This window comes from Geotrypetes seraphini, chromosome 7 (genome assembly GCF_902459505.1).
Source record: "Geotrypetes seraphini chromosome 7, aGeoSer1.1, whole genome shotgun sequence".
In the NCBI taxonomy this organism is placed as follows: domain Eukaryota; kingdom Metazoa; phylum Chordata; class Amphibia; order Gymnophiona; family Dermophiidae; genus Geotrypetes; species Geotrypetes seraphini.
The window spans coordinates 114,191,066-114,209,148 of NC_047090.1; the positions used below are offsets into that span (position 1 = coordinate 114,191,066).

The following is an 18,083-nucleotide window of genomic DNA, read 5'->3' on the forward strand; positions in this document are numbered from 1 at the left end:
GGACAGTGTCTTACTGTGTCTAGAAATGAAACTTGGCTACCAGTAAACATAGACTACAGTCCTTGGCTAAGTGGGTACAAAGGTCTTAAGCTGAAGTTTGCAAAATATTTCTATCTCTGCAAACAGGTAAAGGCCCCTTCCTATTTTGGGCAATAAACTGAATACTACGAGAAGATACTAATCATGTTTATAATGCTACTAGATGCATGCAGTAAAGTTTAATTTAATTAATTAATTAATTAATTTATAGACTCCCATTCTACAGGAGCTTAAAATCTAGGTAAATTCCTGAGGCTAAGAAAGAGAAGTGACTTTTTCAAGGTCACAAGGAATGTTTGCAGAAATAGTATGATTTAAATGAAGGTTTTCTAGATTTGCCTACCTGTTGCTCTTCTAACCAGAAGGCAGCTACTTCTGATATGAGTTAAGAGCTTGGTGTAAGAGAATTCATAGCTCAGTGCCTAAATTAACTGCAGGTGTGATTACTGAGGGGCTAATGCAGAAAGCCTCAACTCCAAAGCCTATCAATACCATGCTATAGTAGTGTATAAGCAATGAGCGTGCTAATTGCTGCAGTGTAAAAACTGCACCAGTAATTGGTAGATCATTGTGAAATGTCACCTTTCTGGCAACAATGCCTGAACTGTAACTGGCTCATCCACTGACAGGAAGGATGACAAAAAACAAACAAAAAAACAAAGTTGCCAGGAGTTATCATCTGCCTGATCCCCCTTCCCTTCCATCAGATCTGATCCTGCTTCCCCACATGCCCAGTACTAGATCTCCGCTCCAAAAAGACCAGCCCTCTCCCTTCCTCCCAATTTTAAAATTGCCATGTGTTTTCCTGTTTTATCTTCAAAATGACAGTGCTCTGCCCTCATGGTACATTCATGCACTAGGCCAGTGGTAGGCAATTCCAGTTCTCGAGAGCCGGAGCCAGGTCAGGTTTTCAGGATATCCACAATAAATATGCATGAGATAGATTTGCATCTCAAGGAGGCAGTGCATGCAAATCCATCTCATACAGATTCATGGTGGATATCCTGAAAACCTGACCTGGCTCCGGCTCTCACGGACCGGAATTGCCTACCCCTGCAATAGGCCACAGACCCTTTTAATCCCAGCTTTTAGCTCCTATAAAGAGGATGAGTACCAGCATAACTTAGTTAGTAGTTAAGTGGTGAAGTCTGGGATATTTTTATTTATTTAGAAGACTAGTTACTACTCATTAACTCAGTGGTTCCCAACCTTGTCCGGGAGGACCACCAGGCCAATCGGGTTTTCAGGCTAGCCCTAATGAATATGCATGAGAGAATTTTGCATATAATGGAAGTGACAGGCATGCAAATCTGCTCAATGCATATTCATTAGGGTTAGCCTGAAAACCCGATTGGCCTGGTGGTCCTCCAGGACAGGGTTGGGAACCACTGCATTAACTGTTAATGCTGCAGTTGATATGGTGCCTTAGCAGTTAACATGCATTAATTCAGTGGTTCCCAACCCTGTCCTGAAGGACCACCATGCCAGTCGGGTTTTGGGGATAGCCTTAATGAATATGCATGAGAGATATTTGCATATAATGGAGGTGACAGGCATGCAAATCTGCTCCATGCATATTCATTAGGGCTATCCCCAAAACCCAACTGGCCTGGTGGTCCTTCAGGACAGGGTTCAGAACCACTGCATTAATTTATACAATGTAAAATGCAGAAGGGGTGAAGAATTACCTTGGCAGATAATGCAGCATACTACTACTACTATTAATTATTTCTATAGCGCTACCATATTGCACTGCCATTTGTTAGTAAGGAAGCTACTGCAGTTTTCCATATAGCCTCCGTTGTGTTTTTTTTTAATGTTTGTTTATATATAATTATATATAATTTTTTTGGGATTTTATTTTGTAATGCCTTTGTTTTCATAATAAGTTATTTTTAGCATTTTGGTTTAACTTGCTTATTCCTTTTTGTATTTGTCCCTGAACTGTTTGAAGGAAATGTGGGTGAGAAATATTTATTTGATACAACTTGTAGACCACAAGTCCAGTTCATAATAGATCAATGTGTTGTACAAAAAATATCCATAATAAACACACACAACAAATAACATTCACATTCAACATTCCGATGTTTTGTCTAGCAGTTATACTGTACTTTTAAGGGTAGACAGACGGCTGTGATAAGCATTTTTATACTAAACTAAACCTTAAGTTTCTCTATAAGAATAGAGCTCGACAAGGTTTACAATAGAATTAATAAAGTAGGAGAGAAAGTAAAGTGCCAAATTTATAGAGTAGAAAGGAAGTGCCAACTGGTCCATGAGCAGAAGAATAGGGAGAATGTTGAGTTGAGTTTAACAGCATGGAGGGGGGGGGGTTATGGGAGTGTTCCATGTTTAACTTTCTGGAGCAGGCTGAAAGGAAAAGAGGAGGGACTAACAGGATTGGTGGGATAGGGGTAATAGAAGAGGGAGTGCAGGGAAGGATATCAAAAGTGGCAGCAGGTGGAAGGGGAGTACAGGGGTTCTTACAGCAGCAGAGAATGGAAGACTAGGATTCTTACAGCAGAAGGGCTAGGGAGGACCCGGAGGAGAGAAAGTGCAGGAGTTCTTGTATCATACAGAGAGAGGAGTGAGTGCAGGTTCTTGCAGCAGCTGCAGAACAAGAGGGAGTGCTGGGATTGTTGCAGCAATAGGAGGCGGGAATGCCGAAGCTCTTTGCAGCAGCTGTTGAAGGAGAGGAGGGAGTGCTGGGATTGTTGCAGCAGTAGGGCTGAGGAGGAGAGGGACTGCAGGGTTTCTTGCAACACAGGAGGGGTTGGGAGAGAGTGCAGGGTTCTCTGCAGCAGCTGCAGGAGGGAGTGCAGAGATTGTTGCAGGGTGCACAAGCAGACGGGACGAAAGGGAGTACAGTTAGGTTGTTAGGAGGGGGGGGGGGGTTCTTCAAACTGTAGGTCAGGAGGAGGAAAGGGAGTGCTGGGATTCTTGCTGTAATAGGCGTGGAGAGATAGGAGTGCCGGATTGCTCGCAGCAGCGGGAGGGCCGGAAAGAGCCCTGCAAGGAGGGAGTGCCAGGATTGCTGCAGCCCAGGAATCTCGAGCTGGGAGAGGCAGCGAGTGAAGTTACCGGCCGCGAATTGCCGGAGCTGTCACACAGAGGAATGATTTGCTGTGCTGTGCCCAGACAAGGAAGTGACGACTGCAGGGAGTGAGGGAGGCAGCCTGCCTGCAAGAAAAGTGTAGTTACTTACCTGTAACGTAGGTTCTCCGTGGACAGCAGGATAGTCAGCCACATATGGGTGTTGTCCCAACACCTCCCAATTTGCGGATAAGCTCTCCAATAGCTCAGAGAGATTTTTTTTTTTTTCTCTGAGCACGTGCAGTGCCCGGGCCCCACTGGGCATGCCCGAGCCCTACCCATTTCCCCCTGCTTCCCCCTAATCCCCAGGATGTAACTATGAAGAGTTTTACCTCATGCAAAATTGTCATTTCTTTAATAAAACATTAACTATTTTTTTCTGCGGCCCTCCGAGTGCCTACAAATCCAAAATGTGGCCCTGCAAAGGGTTTGAGTTGGAGACCACTGTATTATACCATCTCTTTTAATATTTTCTATTTAATGCACCCTTTTTATTTAAAACCATTTAGGCATTTTAGGATTGGGGTGTGAACTAAGAGACAGGGCCAGGCACCACTGCCCTTGCTCTGTTCCACACGCGTATAAAAGAGCTTCTCCGTCTACAAGGCCACAGGCAAACCCATGAAATACACAGACGCACATTGGTTTACAGCAGTTTTAAAATATAGACTTACAACGCTGCTGAACTTGTAATGGACTCCTGAACTGCTTTCACCACAGTATAAATAACAGAACAGACTTCCCCCTTAGTCCTAAATTTACGCCCTAGGCCCCTGCTTCCAGAATCCACAGGTGTGATGAGGTTCTCAGTGGTTAGAGACCGGAGTAACGTTTGTGCAAGTCCGAAATGTATCCACAGTCCTCGGGCTCCGGTAAAACGTTCTGCTCCCTCTGGTTTCCAAGTCTCATAGTCCTGGTAACCCAGCCCCCATGTTTCCCCCATGATTTTATCTGCACCTTTCCAGCTTCTGTCTGTATGAAAGAAGATCCACCTCCCCCCCCCCCCCAGTTCAGCACTACATTGTAGCCTCAGTCTCTCTTACGGTGTGGGCCAAGGGCAGGCAACATCCTCTTCTCACCTATGCTGGACTGGTAGAATCTACCCCCGTGCCACAGCAAGGTCGAGGCGATGGCTGCACAGGATGGAGGGATGCTCCCCACCAGACCCATGCAGAAGCTGCGGAAAGAGTTCCACCGCAAGAGCAGAGTGGTTATCAGCTCCCCCCTTACCACCCGTTCGTGTGCGTCGACGACCAGTGTCCGGCCTCAGTTACACTTGCTGCACCTGGAGGCTCCCACCAATGGCTGTGGCTGTAGGCGGAGGGGGCGCCGGCCTTTGGAATAGAAAAAAAGAGAGTCAGAAGGTGGCAGAGGGACACCTTGAAACAAGCTGGAGTTGGGGGGAAGGCCTGGAGATGGAAGGGACATCCAAAATGACATTTCACATAGACAAAGATTGGGATAGAGAGAACGGAGCTGAGCTTTCTCCTATCACAGAAACCGCATTTCCTGCCCATCTCTAATCTAATCTTTGATTTTGTATACTAATTCATCCCAACAGGAGGACTCGACTCAATTAACAGAATATTAAGAAATTTACATAAGATTAGAACAAGAACTGTATCTTTTAAGCCAAAAGTAGTATCTTTTATGATTGATTATTTCAGACAGAAAAATCATTCATAAATTTCTGAAATAAATATTTCTTTCAATGCTTTACAAAAATTGGGTAGATGAAAGAGAACTATAATTATAGAAGGGAGGTCATGCCAAACTTTTACGAATAAAAAAGAAAATGATTGACAGAAATTGGCCTTAGTTGGGGTTTTTTTTTAACAGTGGGAAAGCCAAGTTTATATTTCTGAGACCCCCAGAATGTGGAAGGGCAAAGAAAATGTGGAAGGATACAGAAATTATTCCACATGTACTGAGCACCATCAGCTTCATTCAAACACATCACATGTCATCGTATAGATTGCATTGGAAAATTCAGACAAAAATACAATTTAAAACAGAAATTCCAAGTGCAACTTCACAGGACATCCTATGCCACTCTATAGCTGGAGGCTCTCTCTGGCACAATGCAAGTACTAAGATAAAACTCTAGCAGTCCATTTCAGAAACCAAGATCCTATCCAGCACACACCCCTGCTTATGAATGACGTTCGTTCCTGTCACGGTATATGGAAACCCAACCCATCTGGAGACATTACCCGAGTGAGCATGCCAGACCCTGATGGTTATCTCGGGGCAATGCCTTTCTGCTATGGTTGGAGGAGTTGCAGGCCTGCGTTGCCAGCAAGTATGTGGTCAGCTTGTGGATTTCTCCCTGAACACTAACTTCATGTGGAGAGACTGGACACTTGCCTGGAAGGGAACACTACTGCCTGAGGCGTGTATATGGGCACGGCAGAAAGCAGCTCTTCTTGGTCTTGGGTCGCCGGGTCCAAGGGCAGGGGCTTCTTTGGGGGAGGTGGTTTCACAGGAACTTGAGGCTGAACGATAAGAGAAAAAAAATATTCAGAACCAGGAAGGCTGCGTCCCCCTTCTCAGCACTCACCCCATGTGGCCCAAACACCTTCTCTTTGACTCTGGACTTTCTCCACGCCTCATCAGGGCCCACAATACCTCTCACTGGGCTAGCAGAAGGCACGGCCAGACGCTCTGAGACAGCAGAGGGCCTCAGTGGGCACACTGGACAGTCACAGCAGAGAAAATGCTATACGGGACTACTGAAGGGCTTCCAATCAACCTCCTCTATTAACAATGGCTCTCAAATAGAAAATTCATCACCGTTCCCATCCCCGCGGATAACCGTGGGAAACCATCTTCATGTCATTCTTTAAGGAGAGAGGGAAGAATCAGAGTATAATTGGGCACAACCACTGACCCGCAAGCTTTGCTTTGAAGAATGCTGGTGTAGAAGGACTGAGGTTGAAATAGACACTAGAAAATGACATGGGATTATTTCCCACGGTTATCCGCGGGGACGGGAACGGTGATGAATTTTGTCACCGTGTCGTTCTCTACTCTCAAACACAAAACCTCACCCAAAATACCACCAATTCACCTTGTTTCTTGCATCCAGTTTAATAAGAACGAGAAAAGGAGAAAACAAAGGCAAGGGAGATGATCTAATCAATCAACAAGAAACCTTGATTATAAGACTATCTCAACAAGGATCCAAGTTTCGGCATTTAGGATGCCTTCCTCAGGGGACACTGAGATGAAGTCTCTTAGTCAGTTAGGATTGAATGTCAACCAAGCTGAATCCTTTAACCCAGCAGTCCCCAACCCTGTCCTGGAGGACCACTAGCCAGTCAGGTTTTCGGGACAGCCCTAATGAATGTGAATGGGGCAGATCTGCATTCCTATCGTCTTCACTACTTGCAAATCTCTTTCATGCATATTCATTAGGGCTATCCTGAAAACCCGACTGGCTGGTGGTCCTCTAGGGCAGGGTTGGGAACCACTGCTTTAACCGATAGCGTTGGCTTCGTTGACATTCAACCCTAGCTTACTAAGAGACTTTGTCTCAGTGTCCTCTGAGGAAGGCATTGTAGACAGGGCTGTGGAGTCGGTAGATAAATGTTCAGACTCCGACTCTGACTCCTCAGTTTTTTGTACTTCAGACTCCGACTCCAGGTACCCGAAATTTCCTCCGACTCTGACTCCTCGACTCCAACTCCGACTCCACAGCACTGGTTAATTTTCAGATCGTTAAAATGGAATGTCAAGTTGAGAGAAATGAGCATTTTCGACACCACCTTCTTTTTGTTTTTAATCAAGGTTCTAAGGCCGCAGAAGCTGCTCGCAACATTTGTGCTGTGTATATAGTGGGTGCTATAGCTGAAAGAATCGCTCGTGATTGGTATGCCAAGTTCAAAAATGGAGTCGGTAGATAAATGTTCCGACTCCGACTCCTCAGTTTTTTGTACTTCTGACTCCGACTCCGACTCCAGGTACCGGAAATTTCCTCCGACTCCACAGCCCTGATTGTAGATGCCGAAACTTGGATCCTTGTTGGGATAGTCTCATAATAAAGGTTTCTTATTGGTTAATTAGATCGTTTCCCTTGCCTTTGTTTTCTCCTTTTCTCTTTCTTCTCTCACGAGGCAAGTACTCTCCGTTCGGCTCTATCCAGTTTAATAAGCGTCACCAATATATTCACCACGGCATCGGCGCTGCCATAAAAACCAGCAGCGCCAATGCTGGCGCTGCAAAGCTCCCATCACCAAAGCCACACCAGCACTGAGCAGAGCAGACTCACAATGCCCACACACCGTGCCGGCCGTGTTACCTGAGACTTCCTTGGCACGGGGTCATCTGGCAGAGGTCTTGAGGGTGGGGCAGGCCTGTCGAAAGCTGTGCCCTGGACAGACAGAGCGGGAAGAATGTGAACAGCAGAGTGGCAGGAAGCCAGGAGCATACGCAAGAGAGCCGGTCACTTAGAACTCACCCTGAGGGGCACCTGAGGCCCCCTAAGACAAATGGGATCCTAAGCAGTTAGGGTGGGTGAGCCATGCGGTTGCTGCATTGCATTGTCTTCAGAGACTCCCCACTGGCATGCATCCTACATGCGTGTGCTGCGTTTATACGTATATAGGGTAACCAGATTTGTTCGTGCAAAAAAAAAAAAAAAAAGAGGACACATGGCCCCACCAGGTACCGCCTCCAGACCCACCCCCACATAATCATCGACTCTTCTTTCCCGAGTCCAGGCCGTGGCTGGAGGGCCTCTGAGCATGAGCAGATGCGACGTCACACACACGCGTGCATGCATGTGAGATCATCACGCCGCATCAAGGCACGTTCAGTGGCTCTTCAGACGTGGCCCCAAGCTCGGGGCCTTACAAAACCTGGACAAACTGCAGGGTTTGGGAAATCCATCCAGGCACCCAGACAGTCCTCTCAAAAAAGGACATGTCTGGATTTTCCCAGACATCTGGTAACCCTATATGTTCAGGACAGAAGAACAGGGAGAGAGGAGGTAAATTCTTAGAGCAGCAGCAGGTTCTAGCTCTCTTTCCTTGCTAAGAGGTCAACACTGATCTTCACTGAGCGAAGTGGAACTTGCAGCTTTACCCCCTCCCATTAACTTGCATAACACCTCCCCCCCACCCACCCACAGAACAGACGATCCACCTGTCATTATGCCATCTCCTTTCCCACAACAAGGGTGCCAAACTGAAGTCAGAAAAGTCTGCGAAAGGGTCAGGTTTTCAGGATATCCCTTCACGAATATGCACAAGATACATTTCCATAGAATGGAATCCGTGCATGCAAATTGTTCACAAGAGGTATCCTGAAAAACCATTCATGAGATATTGCATGCACTGCTTCCATCTCACGCATATTCATGAACCACTACCAACCAAACAATCAATTCATCCAAATAACCAAATAGTTGTTGGTGGTGGATACCAAGCTTGGGCTAACCCTCATCGAGGTAGCAATCTGTGAATATACTATTTGAGGGAGCAGGTAAATGATAAGATTGATGTCACTCGTAGATAATATGCGTGATTTGTGTAATATATAAGTGAGGTGGGGTTTTATGTATTTGTTTGATTATGTTTAGAAACATGAGGGGAGACTTCCCGAGTCGCAGCTCCTGATGACGCAAGGTTGCAAAACACAGCTCTGTGTTGGGCTGGACCGATTCCTTAAAGTGAAATCAAGGAGGACAGCCATTGTGATCTTTTGCCAAGGAGGGTAACAAATTGATGAACATCTGAGCGGACTTTTTATCATGAATTTGTGAACTGTGGGGTGTAAGCAGTGGGGGGGGCGGGGAAGGCAGTCTCGTTGGGAAGGTTTGTGATTGGTGTAATAGCAGTATATGTATTTATGTGCTTTTATCAAGATTAATATACAAATATAATAAAAATGGATATTTTGGTACTATTTATCGTATGCATATTCATGAAGGATATCCTGGAAAAATGAACGGATTGTAGTTTGACACCCCTGCCCTCACTAAAGAGATTGCATGCTGTCATCTTCCGGTCCCAGCTGTCCCACATCATCCCACCACCAGCCCCATGCCAGTAATGTGGTGTTACCTGTAACTGCTTTGGGACCGGATCGGGTGGAAGAGGCTTGGAAGGTGGATCTGGCCTTGTAGAGTCTTGAGAAAAAGGCTGAGAGGTGCCAGCCACATAAACAAAGTGAGAAAGGAGAGACAGGTGGCAGGAGAGAAGAGAGAGTGTGCCGTTACTGTTACAGTGGTGAACTCATAAGCACATGCGGAGGGGATGTCACGAGGCCTCATGCAGCAGACATGCAGAAAAGTGGGAGGAGGAGGTTAGGGTGAAACCTGCCCCTCCTCCACAACTGCTGGCGAAGGCCCTCTCTCCATCCAGCTTGCCACAGGCTCTAAAACCCATCATTTTGGGTCTGCAAATCGGAGCCAGAGCCTCAGTTAGGCTAGGAGGAGATCAGAGTGTGCTAAAATCAGCCTCCGTCCTTCCCCTCCCCCTTTCCATTCGGCTTCCTTGATGCGGTTCTTGTTTCATCCTTTCCATGCCCGATGTATTCCAGTGTGGAACAGATGGGAGCCGGGCACAGAGGATGTGACGTTCCCCTCCTTTCCCGCCCCCCCACTGAGGATTACTCAGGAGACGCTAAACTGGCGAAACGCCCTTTCCAAACTCAGATGTGCAAGATTCTAACTTCCAGGGGTTTAGTAGCGTACAGGGGCACTGAGTACACCTCATACAAGCAGAGGACCGACTCACGATGAGAATTACAGGCTAGCAGAGTACAGCTAACCACAGAGGTATTCAGACATGGACACAACCATCAACTGTACAGCAGATATCAGATATCAGCAGATATCAGATATACATTTTACAGTGGAAATTGTCCTGTCTCAACCTCCCTCCCCTAGAATTTTTCCAAGAAGACCTAAAGGAAACCCCTGCTCTGAAAGCCTGGCGTCCTAACACAGCCACAATGTGTAACGGGCGATATTCTCTACACTCCACAGCATACTAGTAGTCAAGCAGAAACAAGTGATCTGGCCCAGATGTTCCAGAGGTGGACAAAGATGAGCCGCGCAAACATGGAAGCCAGAGGTTCACCATCCCATGTTCCTCCTCAACCCAGCGCACCCTGTGCCTTCACTCATCTCGTACCTTAGTCGTGGGCGGCATCACCTGGAGCTCTGTGCTCTGCATCCGCTGAGGGGGTCTTGGGCGTTCAGGGGGTGCCTGGCCCATGGCTCGTGCTTCTGTATGAGAAATCCTGCCAAAGAACAATTGATATTATTCTAACCTGAAAGTGCAAAAGGGCAAGGCAGAGCCCAGAGCAAAAAGAAGTCCCCTATCCTATAGCAAAAGCAACCCACCACCTCATTTTATGCACCCAGGAATCACAATCCTGTTCCATGCACCTAGCATTTCTCAGGGCCCCCTGTCCCCCACACTGCCTATAATCCGTAACAGCTGTGTAACGTTGCCTCGGCTAACATAAAAACAATGCGACGGAGAAGCTGCAGAAATTCCAGAGCTCAGACGAGGCGCGGACCCTCTGAAAGCTCCTCCCCTCACTGGCTGGCATACTGCTGTTTCGCAAGGAGAAACCCTTTGGGACCACCTCTAGCCACACAGCCTCAAGCACCAGAGGACACCTGTTCCCTTATCCCTCACACAAAGGATAATTTAAAGCAGGGGAGTTATTTACAGTAAACCAAAACGTTTTAAACATTTTCCTATGGGCGGAGCTTCTGCTTTAGAAAGTTCTAGCAGTATAACCTTACCCCACCCCCCTCTGTCTCCATTGTACCAGCACAGTGATCCCCAGGTCTGATAGAGACAAAAAAAAAAACTTTATATAAACTTTGCCCTTCCATTCTTTGTACCCACAAGCTCCCATATGCCCTCTTCTGCTTCTAAACCCACTTGCTTGTCATGGGTGGGTGCGAAATCCTGTTCGGTCCCTTAGAGCCAGATATAATTGGCAGAAACCTGTGTGTCATGGCTTCACTGATTCAGTCTGCAAAGAGGACAGAGGCAGGAACAGGCAGAGGGACACCAGCAGAAAGCAGGCTAAATTTAAACGTTTATAACCTACTGAAGCATTTCTGATCGGGGGAGGTCTTTCCTGGGTAATGTGGTAGCTCAGAAGGACCCTCTCGACTCAGCAGTGAAATCCTGGGATCTGTTTACCTCTGGTAAGAGTTAGTGAGTGAACACTGTCACAAGTTACCTTAGGGGTAGACTTAGGATGGGAGGAAAATGTGTACTATAAGCCAGAAGGGGAAAACAAGCCACCTTTGGGTTTTCCCCCTAGTCTGCCCATACAGAAATGCTGCAGCAGTCCCCAGAGCCATCAGTCTCGCCAGTAAACAGGGAACATTGCAGACTTTACCGGTTCCCCTCAGCCGTGACGCCTTCACCGAGGAATCGGACTCGAGTCTCAGGCTCTGCACTGGAGGAGAAGCAGAGTCAGGTCGGGATTAGAACCCAGCTCTCCAAGTCTCTCAGCATCACCTTATTCCCCAACCCTCATCCCAGCCTTCCTTCCTAACACACTCCATTCCCCCCACCCCCCCCCACCTCCCACCAAAGGTTCAAAAGTAGTCACAAAACACCATGAATTTTCTGCGCCTCACAGCCTCTTCTCTGGCTGCATACATGGGCAGAGATATCTGTTCCCTGATCGGAAATGCATCCCCCCCCCCCCCCCAGGAAGGTCCCTCCTGACAGAAACCGCCCGCAAAGCTCCTACAGCTACTTCATCCCCCAACTCTGGAACCAACTCCCCCCGCAAATCAGATTACAGAACTCATTGATGGCCTTCCGGAAAGCAGTAAAGACCCTCCTCTTCAACTAAAATTCATCCACAGTCTACGCCTCACCCCCCTTAAACCCCCCCTCCCCTCTACCCTCGCTTCTCCTTTCTAAACTTCCACTTTAATTGCCGTATAGTCCAAATGTATGCCACTGCGAATGTTTGCTTGTAAGCTGTTCTCAGCTACTGGGAGGACGGGATAAAAATCTAAACAAATCAGACAAGTCAGGGCTGCATTCAAGCATCTGGTAGGTGTGGGACGCAGGTACCTGTACTGGCAGCTGGAAGCCTTTCTGAACCTGCAGAGACCCTGCCTCAGGGTGCTGCGCTTGAAGTAGCAGACGCCCACGAGTATGGTCAGTGGAAGTACGAGGAGGAAGAGGAGGAGGAGAGCTGTGGATACAGCTCTGCTATCTGCAAGGGAGGAGAAAGAGGCACAGAGAAAAGGAATAGTGAACAACAGCAATGGGGAGAGAGATGTGGAAAGAGAGACAGGCGCAGAAGGATAAACACGGAAGCGTGGGAGATAAGGTGGGGGGGGGGGCATGAACGTAATGGAGAGCCGGGAGAGGGATAGGCACGGGCAAAGCAATCAAGTCAGTGCTGTGACGTCTTTTGATGACACAGACAAAAGCGAGCGACTCCACTTCACAAAAAAAAAAGCATTCAATATGCTCTTATACAGCAAGAGGGAACCCTTCACACTAGAGAATGACACGGTGACAAAATTCATCACCGTTCCCGTCCCCGCGGATAACCGCGGGAAATAATCCCATGTCATTTTCTAGTGTCTATTTCAACCTCGGTCCTTCTACACCAGCATTCTTCAAAGCAAAGCTTGCAGGTCAGTGGTTTTGCCCAATTATACTCTGATTCTTCCCTCTCTCCTTAAAGAATGACATGAAGATGGTTTCCCGCGGTTATCCGCGGGGACGGGGACGGTGATGAATTTTGTCACCGTGTCATTCTCTACTTCACACCCCTAAAGAGGCCCGAGAGCAAGAGGGAGAACCCCTCACAGAAATCTGGGACCAGAGCTAGGCGAGAATCCCTCACACAGTTTGAAAGGAAATTCACTTCTGGGAGCCAACAGAAATGCACCCACCACCCCAAGGGGCCTTCCCATGCAGCTCCCCCCTCCAAACTAGAAGTGCGTCAGATAGATGCTTGTGTAACCTTTACACTTCCAAGATACGTTCCTTGCTTAAGCTTCACATCAATCCTTATCCCTCCTGGCACTGCGTTCACTTTTTCATCTTTGTTTCAGAAGAAGTAAAGACAATGCCAGAGATCGCCAGGACAGAGACTGATTAGACCTGCTGTTATGCTCTGCATTTCTGCATAGAGCTCTGTGCTTTGCAATTACCTTTCTCCGGTTCCAGCGGCCCACTTTCCACACTCCCTCCGTACCCCGAACTCTTGCAGTCTGGAGGGGCCCAGCCTGGATCACAATGGCAGTTCGCGTTGCTGTTACACACCTAAGAGGAACAGAAAAGACCGAAAGGACAGCTTATTGAGCTCACCCATTCCTGCAGCACGGAGCCCCCCCCCCCCGTGCCGGAGTCTTACCCCGTGCCCGCTGCATTTTCTCCGACACTCCTGGACCCCCAGGGCGGACACTTCCTGGCATTTCTGGTTGATGCACACCTACAGAGCAAGGGGTATCTCGTCAGCTGTCAGCCCAGGGCAGAAAACAGAACGGTCAGACAGGCAGCCAGAATCTCACTTCCTCGCCACTCTGTGCCCCCGGAACACATGCAAGGAAAAAAAGAGTCACTAGCGCTACCTTCCCACTGCCGCAGGCTGTGCCAGGCATCACCATGGCTGGGTCCACGATGTCATCGCCAAGGTTGAAGAAGGCACTGCGGCACGCCGTTTCCCTGCGGTTCACGACCTCCGCGTTGGAGCCCAGCAGTGGGCGATCGTTCCCTCCCTGGCACTGAATCTTCCCGCATTTCATATCTCTAGAAGAGGTGGAAGGAGGAGAGATGGCAGGGTGGAAGTTTAAGACAAGAGATTACGGAGCTCACCATCAAAAACTGTAAAACGTCCCTTGGATATCCTAATAGCAGGGACGTTTCAAGGGCCGATCCGCAAAACCAACTTTCTGGACGTGAAGCAGCACTTTCTAAGCTGCTGTGCGTCCAGAGATCAAAGGGGCACATGGGAAGGCGTGTTATGGCCTGGAATCGGGTGGGCTTTGACCTAGCCGTACCCCAGCCATAATCAAAGCTTTCCTAGAGGGAACTTAAGAAGCCGGCAGTTAGACCCTGTTTGAGTTGCGTCTTAAGTTCCACAAAAGTGCCCAAACTGAGAAGACGACCACTGGAGGATTTAAGGCATGATCCTCCCCCCTTACGCCACAAGTGGTCAAGGCCGCCTCCCACCATCCAAAGAGTGAACCTCCCCCCCCCCAAAAAAAACCAAAACCCCGTAGGCTTCCCAGCAGCTGATCGCAGCAGAGGAATCCCCATCTGCTGAGCCGGTTTCGGGGATTCCTGGAAGCTCAGCTGATGGGGATTCCCCCTGCCAGGATCATCTGAGCTACTGAGCCCTCCCCTCCCTCCCCCTGACATCCCAGGACCTCCCCCAACATCCCCCACATCGCCATTTTGAGCCAATCAGGGTCCTTGGCCCCTCCCACTGCATCCCAAGATTTGCAGCACACAGCCCTGTAGGCAGGAGGGAGTGAGCTTCCCTCCTGCTGTTTTCTCATCCGAAGGTACGGGGGATAGTCCAGGGGCTCAGAAATGTTGGGGGGATGTGGGGGTGGGGGGAGGAGATGTCAGGGGATGTTGGGGAGGTCTGGGATATCAGGAGGATGTCAGGGATGTGAAGAGGATGGCGGGGGAGATCCATGGATGTCAGGGGGGAGGGGTGTAGGGCTCCGCGGCTCAGCTGATTCTGGCAGGGGGAATCCCCAAAACTGGCTCAGCTGATGGGGATTCCTTCTGCCGCAATCAGACAAGGTAGTTGGTGGGTACGTCTTTTGGTGGGTGCGTTTGCTTTTGTACGTTTTTCACGTGGCCATTTTTATTTTTGAAAATGGGCAAAATAAAAGATAAGACGTTTGGCAGCTTTGAAAATGGACATTTTCCCTACTGGGGTCGAGGACAGCCTTGCACAAAACATCCAGCCTCAGACTTAGGCACACGTTCGATTAGGACCCCTCCACCTGATATACAAAAACGAAGCCGAGTGTTCCCTTATAATGTTTCGCTCAGAGACACTGATCTGGATAATTCTTACATTGGTCTGATGAAAATAGTCAGAATCTTCCATGAAAATAAACCCCCCAACCCCCTTCTCCAAACTCTTCCTGCAAGGTTTGTCTCTCTGCCCTTCTCCCTACCGCCGCTCAGTAGAAAAGGCCTCATCGGGGTGTCAACGGCTTTGAACGTTGTCAGTACTGAAGTTGGTAACATTTGAATGCCTTTGTTGCTTTTCTTCATCTTTTTCCTACTTACGTTGTTCTTTTTAATTGTAAACCATTTTAAACGGATTTGTTTTCCATAATAGTGATATAAATTTTTTTATAAACAAACAGTTCTCCCCCCCCCCCACACACACACTCTCAGTTACATTCATGAGGCTCCAGCAAGCGGGTGAAGGCCGTCTTCAGGCCTTTGCAGTTGACTCCCCCAGTTCTTAAAACATCAAGACCTTGGACTTACTGGGCCCTGCAGGGGATGTACGTGCCGTTCAGGCTCCGTCCACAGTTACCGTATTTATCGCCCTTCATATTCACAGAACGAAAGCAGTCGTCGGGGGCCTGGGTGGAGCCTGGAAAGCCACACAAAGAGAAAACAAAGACATTCATGGCCCTGAGGGGTGTCACACTTGAGGGAGGGGCTCATTGATCAAGACCTCAGGCATCTCCTCACTCTTCTCCTACCCCGTGTTAGCTCCATCTGCCTATTCCTCCTCTCCCAGACCCCTCGACAAGACATCCCAGCTGTACTGAACTACTTCTTTCATAAAATGCCTTTTAACCACTTCTCTCCTGTCTACATTTTCTTGAATTAGACCCCCTGTCACTTAAGGACACCTATCCCAACTCTCCCCTCTCCAAGTCATTGTGGCACCCTACATAGCACCAGGGTCATCTCTGTACATCCTCTTTCTCCATATAAATCTATACCCAGGTTCTCTCTCACTCTGCATTACCCTCTTCCCTTCCTTTGGCCCCACCTCCCTTCCATTGGCCCCACCTCCCTTACCTGGGCCCCAGAGGACCTGACACTGTGACTCATAGGTCCTGCAGTCTCCGCTGTAGCAGAAGGCTTGGCCATTCTTGCACAGATGCCCATCCTGGAGGAAGACATTAGGAGGGCAGAAGGAGGAGACTCCATCACAGTACTCGGGTAAGTCGCATTCGCCCAAGGGCTCTCGACACACAGAGCCGGAGTGTCTCAGCTGCAGAGCAAGGAAAGAGATGGGAGGGGTGTCAGGAGCACACCTAGCACCCCCAGGGTACAGACGGAACAGCAAACCTTACTCCAAGAAATTTCAAGTATTCCGTAGCACATGCGTGCAGGGAAACTTTAAGAAAGAGTGGGTTCAAGGCTGGAAATACAGGCCGGCATGGAGTTCACTTCCATATATATATATATTTAAAATCAGATGTATGTGTGTGTGTGTATGTTCCAACATAACTCTGAAATACATGGACAGATTTCAACCAAACTTGGTACACATATCACTTACTATGTGTGAAAAAATACTATGGGGGGGGGTGGGATGGGGGTGACATGTAAAAATGATTGAAAGCAACAGATTTTTGTGTCTACCCCATAGAGTTTTCGGCCTCGCCGAGATGAATACTCAGCATAACTCTAAAGCGCATGGAGAGATTTCAAACAAATTTGACTTGCTACCTGGGGAGGGGATGGGAAGGGGGTGTCTAATCCGTAGTTTTTGGGCTCGCTGAGATGACACTCCCAATGCTGTTGTAAGTCCAAGTTCCGGCCGTAATCATTGAATACAAGCCTATCGATACCGGAAGATTGGGATAAATAAATGGGTGATCAGCTAGCACCCAACAAAACCAAAGATAAGAATATCCTCTTCCCACCTGCCAAGGAACATGGCCACAACTCTTTACACAAGCCATTGAGCAAAATGTTTGTTTTTCGGTGGTTTTGATATCCTGTTTTAACAGTTACGTTTGTTCTTTATGCTCCACTTACGTATACGTAAATAAAATACGACGAAGACTCTTGCGTGATGCCCATTTGCAAGGGGAGGCGCAGACGTGCAGAGCGCGAGTAGAACGCTAAGTCACACGCGTCCCTGCTGCCTTCGGGGGGCCCACGCTTATGCAAGCTCTAAATGCTAGGCGTGCTGATACCGGGTTGCGCTACTATTCCGACACCTAACCTAAGCGCCTTAGATCTGTTCTAGAGCAGGGTCCTACCCCCAACCTTCTTGCTTATTTATGCCAATATTTTTGCAATGCTTGTTTGAATTTTTATTGTGAACGTTTGATATGTGAACCGCCTAGACTTTTTATGATAGTGCAGTCGGAGATTCTTACCTGCTAATTTACTTTCTTTTAGCTTCTCCAGACCAGTAGAGGTTATTCTTTACGAATGGGGTGTATATCCAATCATGACCAGCAGGTGGAGACTGAAAACAAAACTGTGAGATAGTACATAAGACATCCCCTTCTCTATTCTCATCAGGAGATGGGTACAGATCACTCGACACCTGCTGGAGACTGAAGAGACTGATGAGAATAGAGAAGGGGTATCTTATGTACTATCTCACAGTTTTGGTTTCAGTCTCCATCTGCTGGTCATGATTGGATATACACCCCATTCGTAAAGAATAACCTCTACTGATCTGGAGAGTGCTAAAGAATATAAGTTTTTAAAATAAATAAAATCTCTGGGACTATCTGGAGAGCACCAGGATATTTAGTGCCCATGAAAAGCAAACTTGTATTTTTTAGCAAACTGTCCGTTCACAAAGTCCCTCTGTGTATTTTTTACTAGGCTCTTAATATTCACAACAAATCAAAGCAGTGTACAACTTAATATAGGAAAAAAGTATAATTGTTACAGCGGGGAAGCAGAATTACCAGAGAGAAGGTGGGGGAGGGAAAGAAAGAAAGAAAGGAGCGGATACAGGAAATGGTGCCGTATTCAAAT

The 18,083-nt window shown here is 47.8% G+C and overlaps 1 protein-coding gene across 6 annotated transcripts in view; it reads right to left on the reverse strand.

The window, feature by feature from the left end:
- Window positions 1-4,256: 4,256 nt before the first annotated feature.
- The window catches only part of LOC117364211 (disintegrin and metalloproteinase domain-containing protein 15-like), a 48,722-nt gene continuing 34,895 nt past the window's right edge, over window positions 4,257-18,083 (reverse strand). Inside the window, exons 4-15 of one of the 6 annotated variants that reach the window (XM_033953219.1) lie at window positions 16,152-16,347; window positions 15,606-15,714; window positions 13,718-13,895; window positions 13,501-13,578; window positions 13,298-13,409; window positions 12,201-12,345; window positions 11,509-11,568; window positions 10,275-10,383; window positions 9,201-9,278; window positions 7,436-7,507; window positions 5,503-5,630; window positions 4,257-4,469 (exon numbers count right to left, since the gene is read on the reverse strand). In XM_033953219.1, coding sequence (XP_033809110.1) covers window positions 4,406-4,469; window positions 5,503-5,630; window positions 7,436-7,507; window positions 9,201-9,278; window positions 10,275-10,383; window positions 11,509-11,568; window positions 12,201-12,345; window positions 13,298-13,409; window positions 13,501-13,578; window positions 13,718-13,895; window positions 15,606-15,714; window positions 16,152-16,347 — 1,329 coding nt within the window. In that variant the 3' untranslated portion in view covers window positions 4,257-4,405. The remainder of the gene's footprint in view (window positions 4,470-5,502; window positions 5,631-7,435; window positions 7,508-9,200; window positions 9,279-10,274; window positions 10,384-11,508; window positions 11,569-12,200; window positions 12,346-13,297; window positions 13,410-13,500; window positions 13,579-13,717; window positions 13,896-15,605; window positions 15,715-16,151; window positions 16,348-18,083) is intronic. The other 5 variants (XM_033953221.1, XM_033953220.1, XM_033953222.1 and 2 more) reach the window with 5 other exon arrangements.